The 26,522-nt window shown below is 40.1% G+C and overlaps 2 protein-coding genes across 10 annotated transcripts in view; one reads left to right on the forward strand and one right to left on the reverse strand.

Annotated features, from left to right (window-relative positions):
* Positions 1 to 40: 40 nt before the first annotated feature.
* On the reverse strand, positions 41 to 22,075 carry LOC135342986 (serine/threonine-protein phosphatase 6 regulatory ankyrin repeat subunit B-like). Of its 2 annotated transcripts, XM_064539889.1 has the most exons (32): positions 21,138 to 22,075; positions 20,953 to 21,039; positions 20,804 to 20,902; positions 20,063 to 20,161; positions 19,787 to 19,885; positions 18,846 to 18,944; positions 16,529 to 16,627; positions 15,581 to 15,679; positions 14,013 to 14,111; positions 13,864 to 13,962; positions 13,625 to 13,723; positions 13,466 to 13,564; positions 11,978 to 12,076; positions 11,819 to 11,920; positions 11,600 to 11,698; positions 11,340 to 11,438; positions 11,178 to 11,276; positions 10,892 to 10,990; positions 10,724 to 10,822; positions 6,991 to 7,089; positions 6,501 to 6,599; positions 6,347 to 6,445; positions 5,359 to 5,457; positions 5,189 to 5,287; positions 4,521 to 4,619; positions 4,245 to 4,346; positions 4,094 to 4,192; positions 2,623 to 2,721; positions 2,454 to 2,552; positions 453 to 551; positions 297 to 395; positions 41 to 227 (listed from the first exon to the last, which is right to left on the reverse strand). In XM_064539889.1, the coding sequence occupies exons 1-32, from the start codon at positions 22,032 to 22,034 to the stop codon at positions 156 to 158; spliced, it is 3,933 nt and encodes a 1,310-aa protein (XP_064395959.1). In that variant the 5' UTR covers positions 22,035 to 22,075; the 3' UTR covers positions 41 to 155. The 2 variants fall into 2 exon arrangements, with proteins under 2 accessions (XP_064395959.1, XP_064395960.1); XM_064539890.1 differs by lacking the exon at positions 13,864 to 13,962.
* Positions 22,076 to 22,122: 47 nt separating this feature from the next.
* Positions 22,123 to 26,522, forward strand: part of LOC135342984 (uncharacterized) — a 34,579-nt gene continuing 30,179 nt past the window's right edge. For 5 of the 8 annotated variants that reach the window (XM_064539883.1, XM_064539885.1, XM_064539886.1 and 2 more), the window contains exons 1-2: positions 22,123 to 22,455; positions 24,588 to 24,950. In XM_064539883.1, coding sequence (XP_064395953.1) covers positions 22,398 to 22,455; positions 24,588 to 24,950 — 421 coding nt within the window. In that variant the 5' untranslated portion in view covers positions 22,123 to 22,397. The remainder of the gene's footprint in view (positions 22,456 to 24,587; positions 24,951 to 26,522) is intronic. The other 3 variants (XM_064539881.1, XM_064539880.1, XM_064539884.1) reach the window with 2 other exon arrangements.

Below are 26,522 nucleotides of genomic sequence, written 5' to 3' on the forward strand. Positions count from 1 at the left end.
GCTCTGATTTCCCAACTCCCATAATTGATTTACACCAATAAATCTAGCATAAAATTTAAGTCCATGTCATAATTACATTTGTAACTGCATGTTGATTATAATTTTAACTACATGTACACAAACACTAAATTACAAATCACGTCATGCACAGTTTACTATTTAAATAGCAGTTCACAGATTTGAACGTGTCCATTCCTACAAGCAACATCATGGGCAGTATTGCCAGCCTGCATATAATTATAGTGATTCAATGTATAATTGTAACAGTAGACAGCAAACACATCATGAAGGCTCACATTAGTCTTGCTGTTGACGTCAGCCTTGGCCTCTAACAACATTTTAACAACTTCGCAGTGACAATTATGACTGGCATTGTGCAATGCCGTCCAACCATTCTGTATGTATATTATAATGGTATAAATACATCTAATACAAGCAAGCAATAATCTCACTTTGCTTTGAATGTTAACTTGAGCTTTTGCTGCTATCAAAAATTCTATTGCCTTTAAATGACCATTCTGTGCAGCTACCATTATTGCAGTTGCTCCATCCTGTATACGAGTCAAGGTGAACATGTAATTTAATTATTACATCGTTGTGCACAGCACTTGTATATGTATATATACTATATAATTATGTAGATATAGCATGAGACCATGTGATGCCTCAATTCCAAGCAGGGTGCAAGGAAAGGAGAAAAACGGTATGTATTTTACTGTTTGCGCATACGTCTCAATTGCCAAGAATTTTGCAGTAATTGTAATAAGTACGTTTGTCAGTATTCTTATTCCGCATTTTCCTTGTCATTGCAGTGCTTATGGGCTATTTACCAATTATTAGATCAGAGTTATACTATAGCTAGCTGCATACTAGATCACAGCAAACACGGATTACTTCGTGAGTCAATTTTCCTACATGCACTTATAATATTATGTCAAGTCTGAAGAACAACGTACACACACTGATTGACATACCAGCATTGCAGTACTCAATCCATAAACGCATGTTTCGTTCTAGTTTACAAACTAGATTTTCCTGTCCTTTAGCAACAAATTTCTCTGCATGGTTGGTGTATCTTCCTCTAATCGTCCATTGGAGCTGATACATGCAACCATTGAGCAGCAAGTCCAAGTATAGGACTATACATTAAGAGTATAGAATAGGCGTTTATGCAACAGGGTTTGCCTGAGAGGGTCTATCTAACTTTGACTTCATTGCGCATGCGCGAGGCGTGGTTACAAAAAGGCCAGGTTTGGATGCTCTGATTTGGATGCGTATAAATTATAGCAGCAACATAATTAAATATGTGTGAGCTGGAGCATAGCTGGAGCAGTGAGAGAGAGAAAAAGACAAAAAGACAGCTTCAAAAGAATGAAAAGACGAGTAAAAACTTAGTAGAACTTGTGGAAGGAACGCTTCTTGAAGATACTATAGACAAACCTGAATAACTGACTGCAACACTACAAGAAGAAGAATGAAGCTTTGTGATGAGGTGTAGATTGTAGTACGGCAGACTGCACAGACCGACATGGAACCTTGAAAACTCAACAGAAAGTGTCAAGCGACTGTATTCAATACTTCCTGCCCCCCCCCCACAGGCGCCCATATCCCCAATTTGAAAAAGCAATACAAAGGCAACAGTAGACATGGAAAGAATGGATTGACTGAACAAACTACTTTGTTAGTATGTTTAGGAAGAGGTATTTATTAGTGGTGGTGCTGGTGGTGTGTCCGCAAACTTAGATTGCGGATTCCGACACTATAATACTAGTCACATGTATGTGTCCTTGCAGAACTTTGTTTGCTACGTATAAAACACAAAGCTGACAATTAAGTCTGCTCAAGACACTCTATATTCCAGATCTTCGATTCAATTTAGTCGGCAAGTATAGAATTGTTCAGTTTGTCAAAGCAAGTTGTTACGCTCAGTTGAACCAGATGCAAAGCAATTCTTCAGTTGAAGATTTCGGACTCCGAGGCCGTTAATATACCTAATATTTATGATAAAGATGTTGATGATAACAGTCTGGCTTACTAGGTTTAAGGTCCCTTACTTCCTACATTACTAATTGATCTGATTCGCTAAAAACAGTAGATTACATGGGAGCATAATCTACAAGAAGCGGACGGCATATTCTACAGGAGGTGATAAATAATTTGCAGAAAGTTCGCAAAAGATGGAAGGAAAGAAGATGACAAGAAGACACGACACTTAGCTTACCCTTTGTCTGCCAATGATGTGTTAATGTATGCATTTGTCATAAACGCGCGCGTGTCCTGCACTGCGTCCATCACAAATGTCACAAAGAGTGGGGTAAAGCGTAATTTTTCGCCTGTGTTTTGGTGTACCCCCTAGCCCAAATTTGTATGAAGATGTTCTTAAGGGAGACGTGAAAGCCCCTTCACTGAGATTCGAAGAGCGCGTCAAGCTTGATGTTATTTGTTACACACACCTCTTGCTGAGCATTAACCTGGGCTCCAGCTGCGACTAGGAGCTCCAGACATTTATTGTGACCATTGAAACTGGCTGAGTAGAGAGGTGTCTGTCCCCACTGCAAGTTGATATACAATCAAGACATATTGTATATGAAATTATTAATTTTGCAATGCACTGAAACTTACTTTGTTCTGAGCGTTGACTATAGCCTTTGCTGCCAGGAGGACCCTCACCACCTTATCATGCCCATTACCACTGGCTTGATGCAGAGATGTCATGTTGTTCTGTGATAAATAAAGATGTGATTTAGAGCTAGGTTGTTCAAGGGGGGGGGGGGTCAAGGGTAGAAAGGCAGGTGCAAAACTTTCGCTTAACATAATTATATGCACGCAGCAAGTATAATTATGTTATACTCAACGAGAATAAAGCTTTACTATATATAGCTTATAGATGTAGGTACGAGGGAATTGGGGTGAGGGGATCAATGACCCCCTGCATACATGCTACATATATGTGACAATTAAGGCTATATCATGTAGTTTAGTAACGATAATAATAATTATTATAATCTCACTGCACGCATCCACATGCAGGGATTTCTTATAGCCTTGTCTCCAGGCCGACTTTCTATTATAGCCGGGGCCTGGTATATAATTATGATGACTGCATGTATATGATGAGTGCATGGAATATGTGATTGTTATCTGTATATAGTGCACAATACACTGCAGAATATGGGCAATTGTGGTAGACCATCTATTACATTTACTAGTTTACTGAGACAATTGTTCACTATAATAATATATAGCTGCTAACTTTTCCTTACTGTCTCAATATACATAATTATGTCGCCTGAGTTGTATAATTATAGAGCTGTGGTTTAAAGCAAACGGAGTGTTAGCTGACAAGAGCCTATATGGACAGGTCACGCCCATTTAACACTAACTTTGGTGAAAGTCTACTATACTACTGTTACTGACCAAGAAAATAGCTGCATGTACAACAAATTAACCTAAACAGCTTTGTTTCTATAGCTAGCTAGCTATATTATAGCTCTGTGCATGTATGACTTTAGGATATTTTCTCTGATGAATTCAGTATTATACGGGAAAAAATATCCAATAATTTTGCGCATGCGCATGCAGTCTGTAGCAGGCCTTCTTTTCTCTTGAAGGCCGGTGAAGGAGGCTACTCACATTCATGCACCTATATTAAAATTATGTATAGACAACGCATGCATGCAGGGTCAGAAATTCTACCTTATAAATAATTATGAGTAGATTATATAATTATAGCCACTTTTGTTTTTCCAAGAGAACTCTTCTCCGTATATAGAGGTGCATGAGAACCTCATTTTGCTTGATTTCAGTGTAATATCAAAAGTCACAGCTTCACAGAACTTGTATAAGATTATAGTCGATCCCATAATATACAACTATACTATAGGTATTATAACAACCGGATTAATTATGGATAAATTGCAGCACAAGCACACAATATATACATGCACTCTCAACTACATGCACAGCAGTCCATGCACTCGTTATATATAATAACGCAGACGCAATAGTCATGCCTGCATGCACATTGCAAGTATATACAAAAACACCATTAATACATGACAGTCGTATAATAATTATTATATACTTGACTTACAATATTCTCAACGTTGACGTTAGCCTTGGCCTCCAACAACATTTGGACAACCTCACAATGTCCATTCCGGCTGGCCTCATGCAGTGCTGTCCAACCATACTAATCATACATATAAAATTTATATTACAATCACAATGTAAACCTCGTGCACCTTGTTTTGGATGTCCACCTGAGCCTTTGCTGCAATCAAAATTTCTACTACCTTTAAATGACCATTCTCAGCAGCTACAATCAAGGCAGAGGCTTCATCCTCCTGCATGTGTATATGCATGAGCCAAGATACGTGAGCAACTGAATATGCCACATGCATATACCAGCAGTATATATACCTTTTATGTTATAGCAAGTTAACAAAGTGACCATTCTGACTGACCATGCATGCACTGTATACACAATTTAGGAAAACGTACGCAGTATATTGTCTCACCTTGTTTAGAATGTCAATTTGAGCCTTTGCCACAATCAATAATTCTACTACCTTCAAATGACCACTTGCAGCAGCTACCATTAATGCAGTGGCTCCATTCTGCACACATGTCGAGTTATAAGAAATGGCACACCAGCACAATAGTCATAATTATACAGATCAACCCATTATCAATTATTGTCCTGCATGTATACACACTATATATAACTATATAGCGTCAGGAGTATACAGCATGCACCATAAATAATATAATGCCAAATTTTTTAGAGGATTGACCTGAACCTGGAATCCTTGTACCGTATACTTATATAATTCCGGCATAGTAAAGGAAGTATCCTCGATAAAAAATCTGCAAAATGTTTAGTTTGAGCAATCGGCAAAATGTATATATTAATTATGTCCTCTTAAAATTTGGCACTATAAAAAAAATTATAATTATGGTAATTATTAGCCTCGATCCCAGGCCGAGTTTTCGCTTTTGTAACGGTTAGGCGAACAACTAGGGCTAAGTAATTATGTGAATTCTAGCACTGGATAGTGGTCAAACAGGACTATTATTATACATGCATAATATAATACTAGCTGATGGACTAGCAAAACACTGATAATAATTATTATACATGGAGACTATATATATAATCATAGCTTGTGGTCTCTGGCTCGTGTACCTCTTCTTGTACATCAACATTGGCCCCAGCATCGATTAGGAGCTGCACACATTTCTGGTGACCATAGAAGCTGGCTGCCCAAAGAGGGGTCTGTCCCAACTGTACATATAGAGGGGGAACATTTGTAAGCATAGCATAAACCAGTACATTGTTGTACAAACAAAACTTACCTTGCTCTGAATGTTGACTGCAGCTTTAGCTGCTACCAGGACCCTCACCACTTGATCATGTCCGTTGGAGCTGGCTTGATACAGAGCTGACCGGTTGTCCTGATATATAGTTTATCGTATTAACTATAGAATATTTTGTGGGTGAAAAACCTTTGCAAAGGACTAGGGAATTTGACCCTTTGCGATCTAACACTTCCTTTCTGGCAAGGATCGTGTGTCATATACCCAGTATCAGTTTAGGTTTTTACGAGCTCTTGTGAAATGATCAACGCTCGCAAAGTTCGCATAATTATGTTGGATGCTCGTTAGTATATAATACGGTATATCACTGCATATACTGCTTTGGTTTCGAGGTATGAATGAAAGCAAGAGTAGATAAGAGTATTAATGAGTGTTGAACTGCTGTAGAAATCGTGGAGCCGCATTTGCCTTAACATGCGTCATCACTGTCGTCACTATTCGAGTGCTGTTAGTGTCTGTGGTTTGTATAGCACTGAACTGCGCAATCACAGCATGTGCGGTTTCTGGGAAGTGTTGCTAATATAACAAATTAGTACTGATTACTATCAAGTGATGATGCAGGAGCAGAAAAATGCTGTTACTAGCAGTTCAACACTCTTACTCTTATCTATTCTTGATGAAAGTCATTATATACGTATATAATGGTCAAATGGTGACAGCAATAACTATAGGCTGCACTTTTTAATGACCTGAAGTCGGACTTCGTAACCATGCAGAGCTGTGCATAATATAGTTTGTAGCCTTATAGTTTACTCAGTCGGTGCATGCATGAGTTTGGGCTGGAATGAAGGCTATCCCCCCTATAGTAGGTTATATGAATTGAGCTGCTATACCAGCGAGAATAAGTGCTCGAAAATAGCTTGCCTTAATTGTGTTTGTAGTTTACTCTGCACATAATTATACAATGCATAAATCAGTGAGCACACAAAACAACAGTGCACCACCAATGTCACTGAATGTGACTTACATTAGTCGTGATGTTGACATCAGCATTGGCCTCCAGCAAAACCCTAACAATTCCACAGTGACCATTCCGACTGGCCATGTGCAATGCTGTCCAACCACCCTGTTCAGATACAAAAATATACAAGACTACCATGCAATCGCTATATATACTTCACCTTTCTTTTAACGTCAACCCAAGCCTTTGCTGCAATCAAAAGTTCCACTACCTTCAAATGCCCATTCTCAGCAGCTACCGCCAATGCAGTGGCTCCATTCTGCACATGCATGCAGAGTTAAACATGCACAAATACTCATGCACATTAATAGTGTAAAGGCCGGGTACACCCAATATACCTACATACTCAATTCTATATATAGCTGTTGTTTGTACAAACAGGACTAATTGCTCGATCAGTATATAACACAGGACAACAGGTAGCTTGCATGCATTGTGACCTCTGCATGCAATCTGTGTATACATATATATAATATGTATACTCATGCATGCACCTCTTCTTGCCAATCAACGCTGGCTCCAGCATTGATTAGGAGCTCTACACATTTCTGGTGACCATAGAAATTGGCTGCCCAAAGAGGAGTTTGTCTAAACATTGTGATTATTTAAGCAACATGTTGTGGGAAAGTTGTTTTCACAACAAAACTGACCATGTTTTGAACGTTGACCGTAGCCTTGGCTGCTAACAGGACCCTCACAACCTTATCATGTCCATTGGAACTGGCTTGATACAGAGCTGACAGATTGTCCTAACAATTATTGTTATGTAAATTACATGTATACATAATTATTGCGATAGAACAAATTTAATTTTCGTATGATGCTCTACAATACGAAATATATATACACCATACGAAAATAATCCACTGTATATACGGTACTCTTTCTCAACAAGTGCACTGTGCAAATGTTCTCTCGCCATGTTTTGCTTCGGTCGAGTGTTATAATTATTATTATAGAATAAACAACCGATTACCCAACACGTTCTATTTTCGAACGCTTGTTCTCGAGGACAGCGGCTCAGAGCACTAAGCTGATAGACTACAACAGAAAGCTTCCTCGGCGGAGTGACAAGGCCAAACACTCAACTATTGGAACAGATTTAGTTCTAACATGGCCACGAATCTCCGAATTATCTCTCTTGTATCAACAGAAGGCTCTAAACAGCTAGCTACAATGCATGACCATAATCTACACTATGCATAGTTCTGGTTTCGAGGTCTAACTGCAAGCCGTTAGACAATGGGGGCCTCTTAAAAAAGTGCAGTAGTGCCATCAAAATCCAAACGATTCATATAAGCCCATGACGTAGGAAAAAATGGATAATTTATTATGAATAAAAGGTATTATCATTCGGATTTTGATGGCACTACTGCACTTTTTTAAGAGGCCAACATTGTCTAACAGCTTGCAGTCAGACCTTGAACCAGAGCTGTACATACCGTATTACTAGAATGTTTTGCGAGCATCAAACATTTGCGAACTTTGCGAGGGTTGATCAATTCGCAACAATAAAATCCGCAAAACCTACTAGTAAGTACACATGATCCTTTCCAGAACGCAATAGTTAGATCGCAAAGGGTCAAATTTCCTGCTGATTTGGCTCATTCGCAAAGGTTTTTCACCAGCAAAATATTCTAGTAATACGGTAGTTTACTTGTTGTAGATTGCAGTCATGCATTGTAGTTAGCTTTTTAGAGCCTTCTGTTAATACGAAAGAGAGAGTTCGAAGATTCGTGGCCACGTTTGAACTGAATCTGTCCCAATAGTTGAGTGTTTGGCCTTGTCATTCCGCCGAGGAAGCTTTCTGCTGGCCGTGAGTTCAGACTTGAATAGAACCTTACCTAGTCTATACCTAGGTACTATCAGCTTAGTTCTCCGAGCCGCTGTCCTCGAGAACAAGCATTCAAAAATAGAACGTATGTTTGATAATCGGTTGTTTCTCTATTAATGCTAATTATAATGTTATGCATGTTATTATTGTTGCTTCCAGTTATTGACAATGAACCCACACAGTTAATGGAAACAGAAGTCTATCTGATGGCTTGATGAATGATCTCCACAAGGATATAGATGTATTACAATGTAAAAAAAGGGGTGGATCTGCAATGCGATCAGAGTTCACAAGTGCTGCTTCTGGCAGTGTGCATGCATCAGCTTTGCAACTCTTTTCTGACTTTTATAGCTAACAAAAAGCTACCACTTTAGTGCATGGCTAACTCATAAATTCAATAGAAGTGTGTGCGAACAGATGATGCTATAAAGATTCTGAAGAGACTGCAACAGCCTTCACTGTTAGTCAAACTATAGCCATAACTCAAGAAAGAATTAAGCTTTAGTTTGCAAATCCATGAATCAAAATCGTGGCTAAAAGCCTATAGAATCTGTTAGTTTTATCGCATTGCAACCGTTGAGCAGTAAGTTACAGTTGGAACAGACAGACAGACACACAACACACGTTGTGTCAGCTTTACCGTATCCCACGTGTGGCTACGCCTCGAGCATAACTATATAATACTCGTTCACTACTAAGTAATTAAAAACGCCTGTTCTCGACGACCACAGCTTTATATAAAGCCTCCAAGCTATAGAAATCAATTCAAGTTCGAACTCACGACAAACCCAAAAACTACCTCGGCAGAAGAACACTCAACATAAGTTTAAACGAAATCACGATTCCTCTCTACTGATATAGCTACCGTATAGCGGGTATATTTTGAGGGTATAAATGTTCGCGGTTTTCACGGATTGAGCCTCTACCGCGAAAATTTATATCTTTATTGAATAGTAGGCGTGTTCAGTATTATTGACCACACCTATCGACAATAAGAGGTGCCTCACCGTTATAGGCTAGGCCTGGATTCGAGGCTAACGGTGTGGAGGTACAGCTGCATGTTGATGTGCGCATGCGCCAAAAGGCTGGAACTCAGACCACGAAAATAAAATCCGCGAAATCCTTTGTAATGGTCCATCCGCGAAAATTTATACCCTCGAAATATACCCGCTATATGGTATATAAACAGCTGGCTACAAGGTACGATCATAATCCACGTTGATCTGGCCACCCTTGGGACAGTGCAGCTTGGCGAGATGGCCGCATTTCAGAAAATAGCCACGGCTAAAAAAACGACCCTACCTCCAATCTAATGAAGGTTGTGTCTCGAAGATAATGAATCATTATATGCTCTTATTTATCTTTTATCTACCAAACAACAGGCAAAACGTCATATTCGGCTGTAATAAATGTACATTAAAAACCTAGCCAGCACTGGCCAGTATACGGAATAGCAAGTGGCCGCATTTCAGGACGAGTGTTGTGCAGTAAACATCTAGAAATATGTGCCAAACCAAATGGCTGGTATATCAAGGTGGCTGTACTTCATGCTCAGAGACTGCCAGAGCGAGAGTCTACTGTATTTGACTACAGCTTTAGTTTCAAGGTATTATGACTGAAACTCGTTATCATGTTCTTTCAAAAAGTGGATCTGTTTCTTTTCTCCAGTTTTTGGTTGCTCATCGTGCTACACATGTGATTACTGCATCGGGAGATGTTTGCGGTGAGTTCGGACAGACATCTCTATATAATTATAAAGTACCGTAGAAACTGGATTATTAGCGCATGCGCTTTTGGGGTCAATAGCAGAGCTCTATACACTTATATTCGAGAATGCGCCTATAATGCAGTCATTTCGAGCCCCACCCAGCAACCGGATGTCTCTGTAATGAGTGCTGACTCGCAAGCTGGCTAGAAAGTGAGAAAAGCAGGCAACCCTAACTGGATCTATATCATACTATTATGTTACAGTTCATTTTACAGTTCATTTACTTCATTGAAATTCATAATTATTATAAAAACATTCATATTGACCAGGAACTTGAAATAAAAGGACCTCATCCATGTCTCACATTCTCTCAGCATGATCAGACAAGGTAGCAGCATGCCCAGAGAGTCCTTCCAGATGGATATCACCAGCTATATTAGCTATCCTGCACTGTACAAGCTAACTAGCTCATAGATAAACAAAATTAGTTGAATCAATTCTAAAATTTCACTAATAACCGGCGCATAATTGGAAAAGCGCTTCAATTCGAGCCTGCAGTTGAACATGCGCTTAAAATAAAGATACGCTTATAGTCGAGTAAGCGCTAATAATCCAGTTTCTACGGTATTATGATAGTATTATGACTTGTGCAGCTTTGGTTTTGAGCTAGGTATGATTGCAAGTCAGTAAAAGCTGAGCGCTATGATCAAAATCTATAATTCTATGCAATTTACAATTATAATTGTAGTTTAGAGCCCATTGTTATTAAAGCAATAAGCGTTTACTTGTTTGTTTCTCTGTACATTCACTATACTCAGCGAGTACCACCAATGTGACTCACGTAAGTCTTAATGTTGACATCAGCATTGGCCTCCAGCAAAACCCTAACAATTCCACAGTGACCATTCCGACTGGCAATGTGCAATGCCGTCCAGCCACCCTGTTCCGATAATTATATATTATATATATATACTTTCCAAGAAAGCAGTAGCTTTATTATACATCTCACCTTCTTTCGAATGTTAATTTTAACCTTTGCTGCAATGATTGATTCTACTACCTTCAAATGGCCATTCTCAGTAGCTACAATCAATGCAGTAGCTCCATCCTGCACAGAGTCAAGACAGGGTGAACACACAATAGCTGCACACTCTTTATCAATGACTAACTACACTCTATAAGGAAGTCAAGTGTTATAGGGTTACACCAACCAGAGTTATCCCTACGATACGCAAAAATATAAAAATACAGGTCAACAGAGAGATGGTATAAGGTTACTTATACATGCACTCAACCTTTTCTTGTACATCAACATTGGCCCCAGCGTCTATTAGGAGCTCCACACATTTCTGGTGACCATAGAAACTGGCTGCCCACAGAGGGGTCTGTCCCAACTGCATGTGATATATACATCAGGAAAAGGCAAAATGTTTACGGGAGTGTAAAACAAGACTTACGTTGTTCTGTGTGTTGATTATAGCCCTAGCTTTTAAGAGAACCATCACAACCTCATCATGTCCGTTGGCACAGGCTTGATGCAGAGCTGTCTGATCGTCCTGTTATATATAGGGCCAAAAACCACAGAATCACTTTATAGAGGTAAGCTAACTCAACAACTCAGTAGCAGATGTAGCAGTTTATATGCATGCACATATGAACTGAACCATGAGATCAGCGAGTTTTACACAATCACTCCATAGCTACCAATGTGACTCACATCAGTCTTGATATTCACGTCAGCCTTGGCCTTCAATAACATTCTAACAATTCCACAGTGACAATTCTGACTGGCCATATGCAATGCCGTCAAACTTCCCTGAAAAAAGAAAAGCTCTGCTGATACCGTAAAGCTCAATCATGCACAGTCCACTAATTATAACAGAAGTAACAGTTATTAGCACTCAACAACATGAACACCAATTTGAAAGTGACTAACATAATCAGTCGTGATGTTGACGTCAGCCTTGGTCTCTAACAACATTCTAACAATTCCACAGTGATCATTTCGACTGGCCATATGCAATGCTGTCCAGCCACCCTGTTCAGATAAAATATTATTGCGTGAGCAAAAACAGTATAGCTATTTGTACGTCACCTTCTTTTGAATGTTCACTTGAGCCTTTGCTGCAACGAGTGATTCCACTACCTTCAAATGACCTTTCTCAGCAGCTGCTATCAGCGCAGTGGCTCCATCCTGCAGAGTCAAGCGGGTAAACACACATCTACGGTGGCCCTGAGCGCTACTAGTAGTTCACCTTAGCTACTTTAGCTTAGCTACTTGATATAGTTCAAGTTAGCTACTTCGAAGTTAACCTTTGAACTGTATGTTAATGGCTGCATGCTGTAGCCAGCTCTACATAATTATAGCGGCATGTATACAGGTACTGAGCCAAGACGAGAGTACCACACTTGATTCATTTGGAAGTTACATGTTATTAACAAATACAATACTAGCTAGTCCGAGGCTAATAGCTCGGGGGGCAAAATCAAATAGAGCTAGGATTAAGAGACCTTTTTCTTCTCTTCCCCCTCCCCCCCTCTGAGAAAAAATCTGGCCCCCAGACTAATACAATACATGCAGTTCAAGTTGTCCACGTTTATATCTCCTAATCACATCGGAGCACAAGAATTCTGTACTATACAATGGTTCTGGTGTGGTACTCTCGTCATGCATTGCTGTTAGATAATCCTCAGTACCTGTATACGTACATATATGTAGCTCTCATTATTGATCTCTAGTCGCTATGTAGAGTATGGCTACAGCAGCATTAATTAGATTAACATACAGTTCAAAGGTCAACTGCGAAGTAGCTAAGGTAGGTAGGTGAACTATCCAGTAGCTAAGCTATGTAGGTGAGTACCTAAGGTTGTTGAACTACCAACTTAGGTAGTTGAACTATCGAAGGTATATAGGTGAACTATCAAGTATAGCTAAGATTGTTGAACTACAAACGTAGGTAGTCTTGAACTATCAAGTAGTTAAGGTAGGTTAACTATAGTTGGGCAGAGTCCAACCAACTGCGTGGGGTCAAGTAGCTAAGGTGAACTACTAGTAGCGCTCAGGGCCACCGTACACATCAGCACTCACAGACCAGTTCATTATCACATACCATATAGCGGGTAAGTTTCGTGGGGTAAAAAATTCGTTCAACTCGAGAAAAGGTGGTTTTCGTGAGTAAAAATTTCGTTTAGTCTCGTGGATGCACGGCATTCCTACGTTCCGATAAGCCACGCCTACGTTAAAATTTCGTGGAGGTCAGCCTGCCCACGAAAATTACCCGCTATACGGTACAACTATAAACTGTACACTATATATATATTATAGTGTCGGAGTCTTTAAATGGCCATTAATCCTTGATTGTCATAATGATATGTGAAAGTCAAGTGTCAGGGGATGTATAACTATGCAATCGTATCCTATATTATAAATTATAACTCGTCCTTACACAAACAAACAGGACTAGCTGTATAGTGCATTCCAATGCATGGATCAGTAACACATTGGTCAACAGAACATGCATGGAGGCTAATAGCTATAGTATATTGCTAGTGGTTTTTGAGATGTGTATAATGTTACTCTAACCTCTTCTTGCACATCAACATTGGCCCCAGCATTGATTAAGAGCTTCACACACTTCTGGTGACCATAGAAACTAGCAGAGTAGAGTGGGGTCTGCCCCGACTAAATGTAGGAAAAAAATAAACAGAATGTTATGGAAAATGTTTGTTCAACAAAACTGACCTCAGCCTGAGTGTTGACTATAGCCTTAGCTTTTAAGAGAACTATCACCACCTCATCATGTCCTTTTGCACAGGCTCGATGTAGAGCTGTCTGGTTGTCCTGTTATAGTCCAGACACCATTTTTTGAAGCAACCGACTATCAACTACTCAATCAGTCTACTCATTAACAGAGGTACAATTACACAAGCTCAACTATATGCATGGAATCAGAAAGCACACCAGCAGACACTGTGACTTACATTAGTCTTTATGTTGACATCAGCCTTGGCCTTTAACAACATTCTAACAATTTCACTGTGACCCTTTTGACTGGCCCTATGCAATGCTGTCCAACCATGCTGTATACAGATTCTTTTTGTTTAACAAGAAAGAAACAATTAAACCTCACCTTGTTTTGAATGTCTGCCTGAGCTTTTGCTGCAATCAACAGTTTCACTGCCATCAAATGACCATTCGCAGCAGCTACATAAATCGCAGTGGTTCCATCCTGTACATGCATAGGGTGAGCGGGTATAAACACACTCCAGTACTCGACCAATTTTAATGACACCAACTATCTATGTATGCTCGATTCTAGCTAGTGGTGTGTATAGTATACGAAGACGTTCCAAAGAATCCTCATAAAACTGTTCAAGTGTTTATGCTATGGGATACTTTGAACGAGTCGAACCTTCGAATATATGTAAAACATTTGAAGAAACAGGTATCGTATTACTTGATTAAACACCCTCCTTGAATAAACGCCCATCTCGTTTAAACACCCAGAGTAAAAGCTCAATAAACGCCCATCTTAAATAATCGCCCATGTATGGGGCGTGGCACTGTGGGTGGAGCTGAAATAGCACGTGCAACCCAGTTGCAAGGCAGCAAGCGTGGCAGCATAGAATAAAAATACTTTTTTATGATGCATTGATGGCAGAGAGAGAGAGATACCGACACAGAGGGCACTCCTATCAGGGCCGTAAGAAGATTTTTTTAGGTGAAGGGGCAGAAAAAAGGAATAGACCCTCTCCTTGCGACGCATGGGGTGGGTCTGGGAGGGGAAAAATTTCCTCTCTCGCCCTGCCGGAGGCGAGCTTTTTACATTTTGTATGTTCTCAGAGATAAACAGGAGAAGATACATAAATGAAATAATCTGCATGTGAGAGCTATAGCAAAATAGTTTATTCGACGTGGAAGCAAAGTCACGAGCAACTGCTTCAAAGTCAGTTAGCAAAACTTGTGTATATAAAGTATAGAATAGACGCTGGGGATTCATCGAGCTTCGTAAGAAGGTCCTATACTTTCTTCATCATAGGCAAGGCTGAGGTACTGAAGAGAAAAAAGAATGACTATTGTGCCATAGTGAGCTCTAGCTATATAAATTTCAGCTGCATGTGGATTAACTTACTTTAGTTACTGTACAGTGTTGTTGCACAAACCACATGCATTTAATCAATGTGGTTAGATTAAAAGGCACTAAATATAATATCAGGACTGTGATCTGCTGGACTCTGCAGAGGAGTTCCCCACCCCATTTCACTGCATGTCTGAAAACCAGGGGGGCTCTGCCCCCCCCCCAGCCCCCTGGTTCTTACGGCCCTGCCTATGACTTAAATTTAAGCTGAGAAATAGATTTAAGCTGAGACAGCAGCCCAAGAAAAGCACAATAACTGCTGCTGTGCTAGAGTTTTGGAGGAGACATAACAATAAACGCCCTCCTCGTTTAAACGCCCCCTCTAAAGACTTCGATCTGAAATAAACGCCCGGGCGTTTAATCAAGTAAATACAGTATCTCAATCACATAACAAGCATTATATATACTAGCTGATGCATGGCCAGCATAACACAAGTCTATACAGAACATGAGGAGGCTATAATAGCTAATGGTCTGTACCTTTACCTTGTATTTTACAACGGTTCAAGTGCTAGTCGAATTGATTATAAGTTAAGAGCAATAAAAGAAAATGTGTGGACCTTGCTCTGAGTGTTGACTGTAGCATTGGCTGCGAGGAGGACCTTCACCACCTCATCATGTCCTTTGGCACTGGCATGATACAGAGCTGTCCGGTTACTCTGTTACAAGTTATAGCCATGATAATAATACATTCAATGCATGATAATTATACGTACTAGTTAATGCACGGTTGCGAGTGCTCTATGGATATTATTGGCCAAGCGGAAGTTCGAGAAGCTTATGTAGCTCGAGGCGAAGCCGAGTGCTACATGATGCTTCGAGAACTTCCGCGAGGCCAATAATATCCATTGAGCACGAGCGTAAAACAGTGCATTAACTGGTTTGTAGTTTTTAGCTTCTTGCAACGTACTGGTAAGCAAAACTAGCCTTTACTCGAGAATAAAGCCTTTGTTAGCAAGATAGCATTGCTAGAAGCTTATAGAATCACTTAGCTGTACTCGCATTGCAACCATGGAGCAGTTGTAGCTATTATAAAATTCGATGGCTTAAAAATCAATTATTTTGACCACCAACTGTGCTCTAACTACCCCAGCCGTGCTCTAACTATCAAACTGTTCCAAAAATGCTAACCACAGAATAATAGAGCACGGTCTGTGGTTACTACAGTTGTAGATCCTAGTCTATGGCATTTGTTAGCATCGTTTTTCCTTTGATCTTTGTACAAAAAAACTACAAAGCCACCATGCAGAATAGCTAACAGTATACACTCTCAAGTGAGTCTCAACTAATCAGGTCATTAAGTTATACCCTAAGGAAAATTCCATAAATCTCATTAACTCATTAAAACCACTTGCGAGTAATTAGAAACGCTATGAATTTTTATTGTACATGCAACTTGAACAGCATTTAGCAGAATTTAATACTACCTGTGAAATATGTCACCTTACAGGTATATACACACACAATCAACCATGGAACATTGCAAACACTCCACCAATGTGACGTACATCAGTCTTAATGTCGATGTCAGCTTTGGCCTCCAATAGCATTCCAACAACTACACAGTGACCTTCTTGAGCAGCTGCCATCAATGCAGTGGCTCCATCCTGTATACAGAGTCAATATGGAGGTTCCACTACATGTGTATATATAGCCTCGACTCCAGCCCCTTCAATGCCTTTCCCTGTGGCCTAACTAGCAATGAGGCAGAGGAGGCCCTTGCCTCCTGTACTATTGAACTTCAAGTTTCATGCGACTCACCTCAGTAGCTTATAATAGCTCTGGCTAGCTAACTTCTGGATAACTAGCCAACTATGGGTATATAGAAATGAGCAGAAGTGAGCTCTATATCACTATCACTGTCTTGTTATGCCTCAGTGCGCATGCGCAAGTGGTGAGGTATATGGTAGTGTGTTTGTGTGTGCGTGCGTGTGTGTGTGTGTGTGTGTGTGTGTGTGTGTGTAGACTGCTATAGCTGCTCAAGGATCAATCAAGTACAAGTAAGAGTTTCTATAGGCTTCTAGTCATGGATTTTAATTCGTGGATTTGGCAAAATAATGCTTCATTCTCGAGTTATGCCTAGTTTTGCTTACTTGGAATGCCATTGCACTGCCTTTTCAGAAGAGTATACGTAGCAAAACTTGTCACCAAGTGTTGCTACTCTACTTAGTAGTTAGCTCTGCACTAGAACGCTAGCTATTGGTAGCTGCAATAGTGAGAAGAGAGCTGCAAGGTAGTCTCATGAATCAGCCGCACTTGGAAAGTCCGTCTGAGCACTTTAGTATAGAGGTCATTCCACAATGGAATGTTAATTGTCATTACGTCAGTGTCAAAACCAAAAGAATTTAACGCATGCAAAAGGTCAACCGCAAACGCTTGACTAGCAGCTATGAATTTTTGTTTGGCTTGCTCCAAGAACGTTGTTAAAAGAACAAGAAAAGGTTGCACAGCACTATTGTGCAGTTAACTCAACTTACTAATAGCTCTTTGACTGGCTAACAGTAGCCATAGTTAGGCTGATTAGCGGCTAGCTATAAATGCGTCCTACTGTATAGAACGCATACGCTTCTTGTCATTCTTTATTTCCTCAATCTTCGATCTGATTGGTCAGGTCGGAATTGACTAAAGTGCTCAGACGGACTTTCCAAGTGCGGCTGATTCATGAGACTATAGCTGCAAGGCTCTGCAGTGCTGATACAGCCATTATCGGACTTAAACTTGGCATCAATACCCACTCTCTTTGAGTTTCCGTTTCCCTGTGATTCTGCCTGCATGCATGCAGCAAAACAAAATGTATAAAAGCTATTAAATAGCAGCTTTATGTTATAAAAAAGATAAGGAGAACAGGTATAAATAGCAGTTTTCTGCCATTTTGCATGCACTTCTATGTGACAATTAGTGGGTGTGGTAAGTTACATAGGGTAGATAGTGAGTTACATGCCCACTTCTCTTTATAAGTCCTTGAAAAAAGCAAGAGCTTATAATACTGAAAAGAGAGAGAGTCTCAAACGTAGTATAATGCATCAGATGTGTGCAGAAAGCAAAGCTATATACAGTCTGTATGAAACACGATATCGTAATAATAATATTATGGCTATCTACCTCGAGAAAAGTTTTGGCTTCATATACCACAGGCACTCGGATTGGTTTGTTTGCAAATTCCAAGCCCATATGCCCAATGTTACTTTCCACATAATTTATTATACATATGCAAGGTGAAATATACTGCGCTCATTACTCTAATACATGGCATTGCGTAGGTTGACATGTAATAGTTGTGACACATGCACGAGTGCCACATGGGATATATTGGCTCAGTAGTGACTTAGGCCCGAGGGCCGCAGGCCTCGAGGGCAAAGGCACTACTGAGCCAATATATCCAATGTGCGCACGAGTGAGCTGTGTAACAACTGATTTGTTGCATTCCTTGTTGCATTCCTTTCCATGTACACATCACTCCTTTTATAGGACAACTAGTTTGCAACTACTTGTGGCGGCTGTGGAACGCACCATGCAGACGCATGAAAAACATTTTCTGCCTACCACTGAATACTGTTAACAGTGTTATACTATAAACGGGACCGTTTCAGGTTACTGGGTGGAGGGTGGGCTTTAAGTAACTTCAGCCATACTGTGCCAGTATCTAGATAGTGGCACAGTTCACCATCTGACCTGTGCCATATTGCAGATATTGGCACAGTGTTTCCTTTGATCTGCCCACTCAAAATGCAACAAGCATGCATACGGCTCTCTCGATCACTTGTTTTTGGTGATTTCCGACAAAAAACACCTGCTGCATGTATAATAGCAACCTGCATGACTCACATTAGTCTTCATGTTGACGTCAGCCTTGGCCTTCAACAACATTCTAACAACTCCACAGTGACCGTTGAGAGAAGCTACATACAAAGCAGTGTTTTCATCCTGTATATAATTATATACATGCAGAGTCATAATTATAACGTGAGCAGACCAACTCATTATTGCATGTCGTGCTCTATATTTTTAACGTGTCAGGAGAACACTGTCACAGTGTGAGGGCTCAGTGCAAGTCATGCAGTGGAAACAATTCTCCTATATCGAATTTTAACACTGTAACAATGACTTACATGTAGAAGTGCATGCATGGACATGCATGCATGCATGCACATGCCGGTGCTAAAATAGAATTGAGTGCAATTGCACTCAATTCTATTTTAACACCGGCATGGTCACAGGTAAATACCTATACATACTTCGCTAAGTTGTCTAGTGTATATAGACATGAATCAATAAGTGGGTGTTGACCACAGTATATACAGTAGATAATTACCCTAATTATGATAATTATGTGGGCAACATAATTATATGCACCCACTGATTGATTCTTCATAACTATTGCAAAACACACTCCAGAACAAAACTTGAGTATAGCCCAGATTCCTGTCGTCCCAATGTGCCGGAAGAGAACGAGTATATAATTATATGCCCATCTATAATTGCACCGACTATGCTCAATTTGCATTGCATAGTCCTGGGAGATGCGTGTGTGCGCTGCATGCATTGATATAATTATAGTAGACATAACCTTGCTGCATTTAGCAGCTTGTATATGTCCGGCTTAAGCCGCTATAATAGATGTACATTGCATAATTATTACAATACTCCTCGACTATATTCAGTCCATGCACTCATATTAATTCAATATACCCAATCATGGAATCAGCAACTATATAATTATATACATACAAACCCTATATAATTATACCAATGTATATGTGACTCACATTAGTCTTGATATGGACATCAGCCTTGGCCTCCAACAATATTCTAACAACTCCGCAATAACCTTTGTGAGCAGCCACTATCAATGCAGTTGCTCCATCCTGTACATGATCATGATGATGCAGATTGAGCAGCAAGTGAACACATGCACATGCACTATCTATAGTACTCACAAAAAGTCACATTAATTTTGATAAATCATGAGAAACCACCATGCAACTAACTATATTTATAGCGTCTGAAATGTGCAGTATATATTACACATAATTTTTACTCACTTTGTTTTGAATATCCACATTGGCTCCAGCATCGATTAGTAAGCCCACACATTTCTGGTGACCATTGAAACTGGCTATCCAAAGAGGACTCTGTCCCGACTGTGTACATTCATGCATTAACAAAAGTATTTGCATTTATTCATTGGCTAAAGAACACAAACGAGTGCTGCATGCCCGAAATAACATGCAATCTACATAAATAATGCATGGGTGCTACATGATATAATTATACCGTATAATTATATAGCAGGTAATTTTCGTGGTGCAAATTTTCGTATGAATTTCCCAATTACATATTTCGTATTTTAAATATTCGTACAGCTCACGATAGTGATGTTGAACCTATTGCAGTACAATAATTTCATATTTTAATTTCGTATAAATAATTATAATGATGCTCTGTATATACAACGAAATATACGAAAATTTCCACCGTACGAATAACCGTATAATAGAGCTATATTATTACATGAACTAATTTACCATGGAATTGCATTGATCGTAACAATTATTATAATAGCGCGCAACAAACAACATAATCATGTAATTAGTGATGCGTAATTTTCTGCGAATGATTAGTTCGAAAATTAGCTACGTATTACTTTTTCATTCACCGTACTCTTACAACGTTAAATTGCAGTGACGTGAATGCCACAGCTCATTAATTATTATGACCGATTGACATAATTCTACTAACATGGTTTATACATGTAAAAAGAATGAACGATACTGTGAGATCACCTTTGACTGAGTGTGTACGTTAGCCCCAGATTTAGTAAGGGCAAGCACAACCCCATCATGTCCATTGTCACTGGCCCAGTAAATAGCAGTCTTGTTACACTGAAAATCAATTAAAGCATTAACCAACACAGTAGAAAAATTCCACTCACCTCATCTGCCTGATTTGGATCAGCCCCACACTCCAGTAGCTCTTGAACCACACCCACATTACCAGTTTTGCAAGCCTCAAGAAATGACTGGGAAAAGTATATGGTATATGCAATACACTGCTATAGGAACATAATTATGAGCGTTCTCAGCAGCTACACTGAGTACAGATACTCCATGCACTCACCATTGTGGGTCTGGGACACAGCTCTCTGACTGAGCTGATCACTTCCTCAACTGATGGTCTCTGCTCGGGGTGGTCGTGAAGGCAGCGAACAACAAGAGGATAAAGAGCGTGTTTCTCACCCATTTTGTCACTAATGATAGCAGACTTTCGTCGCATGAGCTCGACTTTACCCTCACTAATGTACTTGGCATGGTTTCGATCTTCTCGAGGTATGTTGAAGACATTAGGAAAGTATCCGATAACAGTGTGAACGATGAGATGACCGAATGAGAAGATGTCCAGCTTGGTAGTATAGATAGGGTATTCATCGTAGCACTCGGGAGGCATGTATTTTGGATTTCCAGGAATGTTTGTCAGAAAATGAGTTAAACGCTCCTGTTCAATGAATCTGGACATTCCCAAGTCTCCGATCTTGGCTGTGAGATCCTCAGTGAGCAGGATGTTGGGAGCAGTGAGGTCACGATGGATAAGGGGAGGGGTCAGAGAGTGAAGGTAGCGAAGACCTTTGGATACATCATACAGAATACAAATTCTAGTAGTGAGATTCGTGTCTGGCTTTGTTTCAACGAAATCAGCCAAGTCCGAATAAAGCCTCTCCATTATCAAACTGATGTCGTTCTTATCACGGCCGTAATGAACGCCAACAAAGCCGACCACATTCGGGTGATCCAAGCCACTCAAAATGCAACACTCCTTGCGAAACTTTGCTACAATGTTCTTCTTCTGTCCATAGGAAGGTTCTTGGAGCAAAATATTATGGAGCTTCTTAGCAATGCAGAGTCTTCCATTCACAGTCACTCTAAAGACATAGCCATAAGCCCCTGAGCCTGCTTTGTTTTCATCCTGATCTAATCCTTCTACCTGAACTACTAGATCGTCGAGCTTCACCTCAGCCATTAAATTTGCAACCAACAGTGAGTTACTGTCCAAAAGCCAAGGGCGTATCCTTTTACTTTGCGCATGCGGATGTAACGTGTGGGTGTTTTAACATGTGCGACCAGCCTCGAATCCTGTGACACAATCTAGAGAGATCATGTAGCTTGAGCTGAGATCAGTTTGGCTAGCTGTGGAGTGGTCTAGATGTATTAGACACTGAAGTGTATATATACTCACTGCTGCAACTAGTCTAGATCTATATATAGAGTCTAGACTAACTCTAGAGTCTTAGTGTCTAGTGTCTAGAGTCTATAGACTCTACTTGGAGTCGACTGGTGGAGACTCAGAGGCCGAAGGCCTCATTCGAACATCAACAACAAGTACATGAAGAGTTGCCCGAACTGTGCAGCTTCAATGGGGCACTATGGAAATGCTCAGGAAGGTATAATGTAGTAACCTTAAACCATGCTTTGGGGGCGAGTTTCATGGGACTTGAGCATTATATTCATGCATGGTATGGCCTAATACCAATTTAATTGTAGACTCGCAAGCTGTTCGCCTGCAACAGTGACGGCTTGTGAGTCTAATTTAATTGGGGGCAAGTTCCTTGGGTTAAAATGAATGCTTGACTGGTCTCATGTAACATTTTTGAGGTTTGTGGTGTTCGATGGTTGGGGCAGCTGTATAGACAACCATGCAGTTAGTACTGCATGTATGTTGGGTTTGATTCACTGTGATTATATAGTTGTGCACAATGCATGAGGGTGTGCTATACACGTCATGGTATTAAAACAAACAAACTGCCCCTTGAATAAGACGGTCACTTGAGTGTTTTTCTCGATGCATACATGGGAGAAGCAATAGACCAGATTAGTGAATGCAGGGGATTCCGCTGGTCTGGCTACAATTCGTGATCCGCTGTTTATAATTTTCATAGCTATATACACTTGCAGTGGAACCTCCATATTATAACCAAAACCTCCATAATTAACGAATACCATGCATTGGGATAGCCTTTTGGTCGTTATATAAAGATGTAGTCTTTGTTGAGAGGTTTGAATTGCCAACCACATAGTTAATTCCTGCTGTAAACAAATTTTGGAGCTTTGTTAACTGCTTCTCTAGCCCATTCAAACTTTGAAAAGACTGTAGGAACGAGCTATAGCTAAACAGGATTATTAGCGCTTACTTGAATATAACTGCAGGTTTTTTGTACTCAAATTGAAGCGCTTTTCCAATTATGCGAAGGATATTAGTGAAAATTTAGAATTGATTCAGCCATAGATAGTGAATGCAGGGGATTCCGCTAGCCTGGCTACAATTCGTGATCCGCAGTTTACAATAATTTTATTCATAATTATAGCTATAATTATACAGTGGAACCTTCATATATATCACCAAAACCTCCATAACGAACACCATCTATGATTCAGCTAATTTATATCTATGAGCTAGCTAGCTTGTATACATAGCCTCGATTCCGGGCCGATTAAAATACGGCCTGGTACCTATTGCATGGTGATAGTGCACACGCGTTAGTTTATTTCCAGAATCTGGGAAATCCCCTTTTTTCTTTCCCTCATCTATTTTCTATCTTTGTACATCAGCTTAGCTCTCTATTGTGTTGTTCCAGAAGGCTTTAACACTAGTCTGAAGCCAGAAGAGGCTCTCATCTACCTCTATGACGGTTGTATGGTCAGGATGTCTTACCTTGAATCTGTACAGGCTATGCGAAATGTATGGTGCCTCAAACTGCTACTTGCGAAGACAACCCGGCTATAGGACCATCCTATATAGACGTTGATGAGAGCCTCTTCTGTCTTAAAACTAGTGTTCAAGCCTTCTAGACCAACGTAATAGACGGCATAAGCCACAGCTTCACAGAACTCAGTCATAGAGATAAAGTATTACGGAACATATTCTTAGTAAACGGACTAATTTCCTGTGTAATTTACTAAGGTTTTACGTTCGTAGTACGATTACCCATATTCTGGGTAATTTGAAGCGCTGCGCAGTATCACCCCTGCAATACGTACCAGACCGTATTTTAATCGGCCTTGAATCGAGGCTAGCTTGTACAGTGCATGGCATAGCTGGTGATAATTATATCCATCTGGAATGACTCTCTGGGCATATGCTGTTTGTCTGATTATGCTGAGAGAATGTGAGACAAAGATTAGGTCTTTTTGTTCCGCAGTTATTCTTGATCAATATGATTGTTTTTGTACTGAATCTGTAAAATATGAACTGTAACATAATAGAGTTGCCTTGCTTGCTCACTTTCTAGCTATAGCTTACGAGTCAGGTCTCATCACAGAGACATCCAGTTACTGGGTTGGGCTCGAAAATGACTGCATTTTAGGCGCACTCTCAAATATAAGCGTATATATATAGAGCTCTGCTATTGACCCCATGCATGAGCTGCATGCGCTAATAATCCAGTTTCTTGTTTTTGGTATGTTCTCTTTATGGCCATTCCTATAATTATTATAGCAACTCAATTTTACATGGGTCATAATTATTTAGTGCATGCATGCATGTATCATTGTCCATTGTACCACCCTCTTTCTCTAGGTTTTGTTCAGACCATTAACTGTACTGCACTCCCAATGGAACAATATTTGTCTAAACTCTTCTCTGATCACAAGGAGAAAAAAACATGCTTTCGAATAGAGTTGAGAAAATATCGTAACAGTAACAAACGTTGTTCAACAGATACAACCTGGATAACCGGTTTGGACAAGACACCACAAATATTGGAGGTGGATTTTTTGTTGCTGATTATAGCTGGAGATATCGAAACTAACCCTGGCCCTGTTCTTACAACACTGACACTCTCAACTCTTCATGAAGAATTAGTTGAGTTGACTAATCCACTTCTTTTTGGTAAACACTTGGGCATTCCTCAGTTGGTATTGGACAAACTTCATCCAAATGGTATGTGCTATAATTATGCATGCACGCATTAAGTTAATGCACCTTCTCTCTAATTATAGTAGCATATGCATGTGAGTCAGTGATAGAATGCAATTTCAGTGAAGTGATGGTCGATCATTACCCACTCTTTGTGATCTGGATTCTGCCTGCATGCAGCAAAATTAATCAATGCAAACATGTTCATCATTATCTATGATGCACTTGTCAATGAGTAGTTGGGTCCACTTAGTTGAGGGAACCCTATAATTAAGGGTGCACATACAGTGCATCCAGTCTAGAGAGTTGAATACCACAAATGTATGAGTACAGTTGTACGGTATAGACTCTAGTTAATCCGGTCACCGTTGGGACAGTACAGCTTGGTCAGAATAGCGAGGTGGCCCCAGGAAATAACCGCGGCTAAAAAACCGACCTTACCTCGAATATAAATTTTATGCGGTTCTGCCTCGAGGATAATTATGGTCTCAAGTGTAATCCATTGCCAAACCATACCCAAAACGTCATATCCGGCCATTATAAAATTACATGAAAACCTTGTTTGGGGCAGCCAGCACTGACCAGTATATGGAAAAGCGAGTGGCCGCATTTCAGGATGAGTGTTGTGCAGTAAACATCTAGCTAGTATACTATTCTGTGCCAAATCAAATGGCCGATATATCGAGGTGGCCGTACGTACTTCAGAGAGCCGAAATAGCGACAGTCTACTGTTCTTAAAAGATTGGAACATTTCTAAGAAATTATGCTGACACCATTGTGTACGTGAATGAATAAGATACAACATTATTAAACAAAAATCTATTGTGGGAAATAATGGTGAAAGCGGGGGTGATCATATAGAAAATAATGTGTGTAACATCGATTATCTTCGGAAAACTAAAGTCTTTCTTTTCTGATTAAAAGTTAGACAATTATTTTATTTCAAGCTTACTATATGTGTAGCAGTGGCGGATCCAGGGGGAGATCCCAGGGTGCTCCTTTCAGTCTAGATATTGTGGCTTTACTACAGCCTACCAGCTAGTTATTTATCAGTTTTTGTAGCTATTGTCAATGATTGTACCTGTTGTTTTGATGTATCAACTGCCAAAGGAGTGTTCAGGTTAGCCTATAGGCTAGATAGTTGACTGTTTGTAGTTGGACTCCGCCCAACTAGACTGTTCGTGGCAGCTAGCTAGCTCTACGCAAGTCTATTATGGGACTTCCCCTGTGATTTTCCCTAGTCATGTGTGACCGGAAGTGGACGTAATCCCAAAAAATTTTGCGCTGTGCGGGAATTCCACTACGCGCTCGTAGTTTGGAACCGCCCTTTCATTTTTCCTGGATCCGCCACTGTGTAGATACGTAAGCAATATCAAACCTTGCGTAAAATAGCCAAAGTTCTTTAGATGTTGTGACGAAGTCCTAAACCTTAGCCGGAATCTGTTGGTCTTTCCTCTCCCTAACCGATTAGCCATTATTTGTAACAATTGTTTACTGTTCTATTATCACCACAAACCCACCATGCAACTTTCGTTGCTATGGAAACATTTTTAGTAGCTTATTCATTCACCTCAGAGGAGGAACGCCAGGGTCAAT

The sequence above is a fragment of the Halichondria panicea genome, chromosome 10 (genome assembly GCF_963675165.1).
Source record: "Halichondria panicea chromosome 10, odHalPani1.1, whole genome shotgun sequence".
NCBI lineage: Eukaryota > Metazoa > Porifera > Demospongiae > Suberitida > Halichondriidae > Halichondria > Halichondria panicea.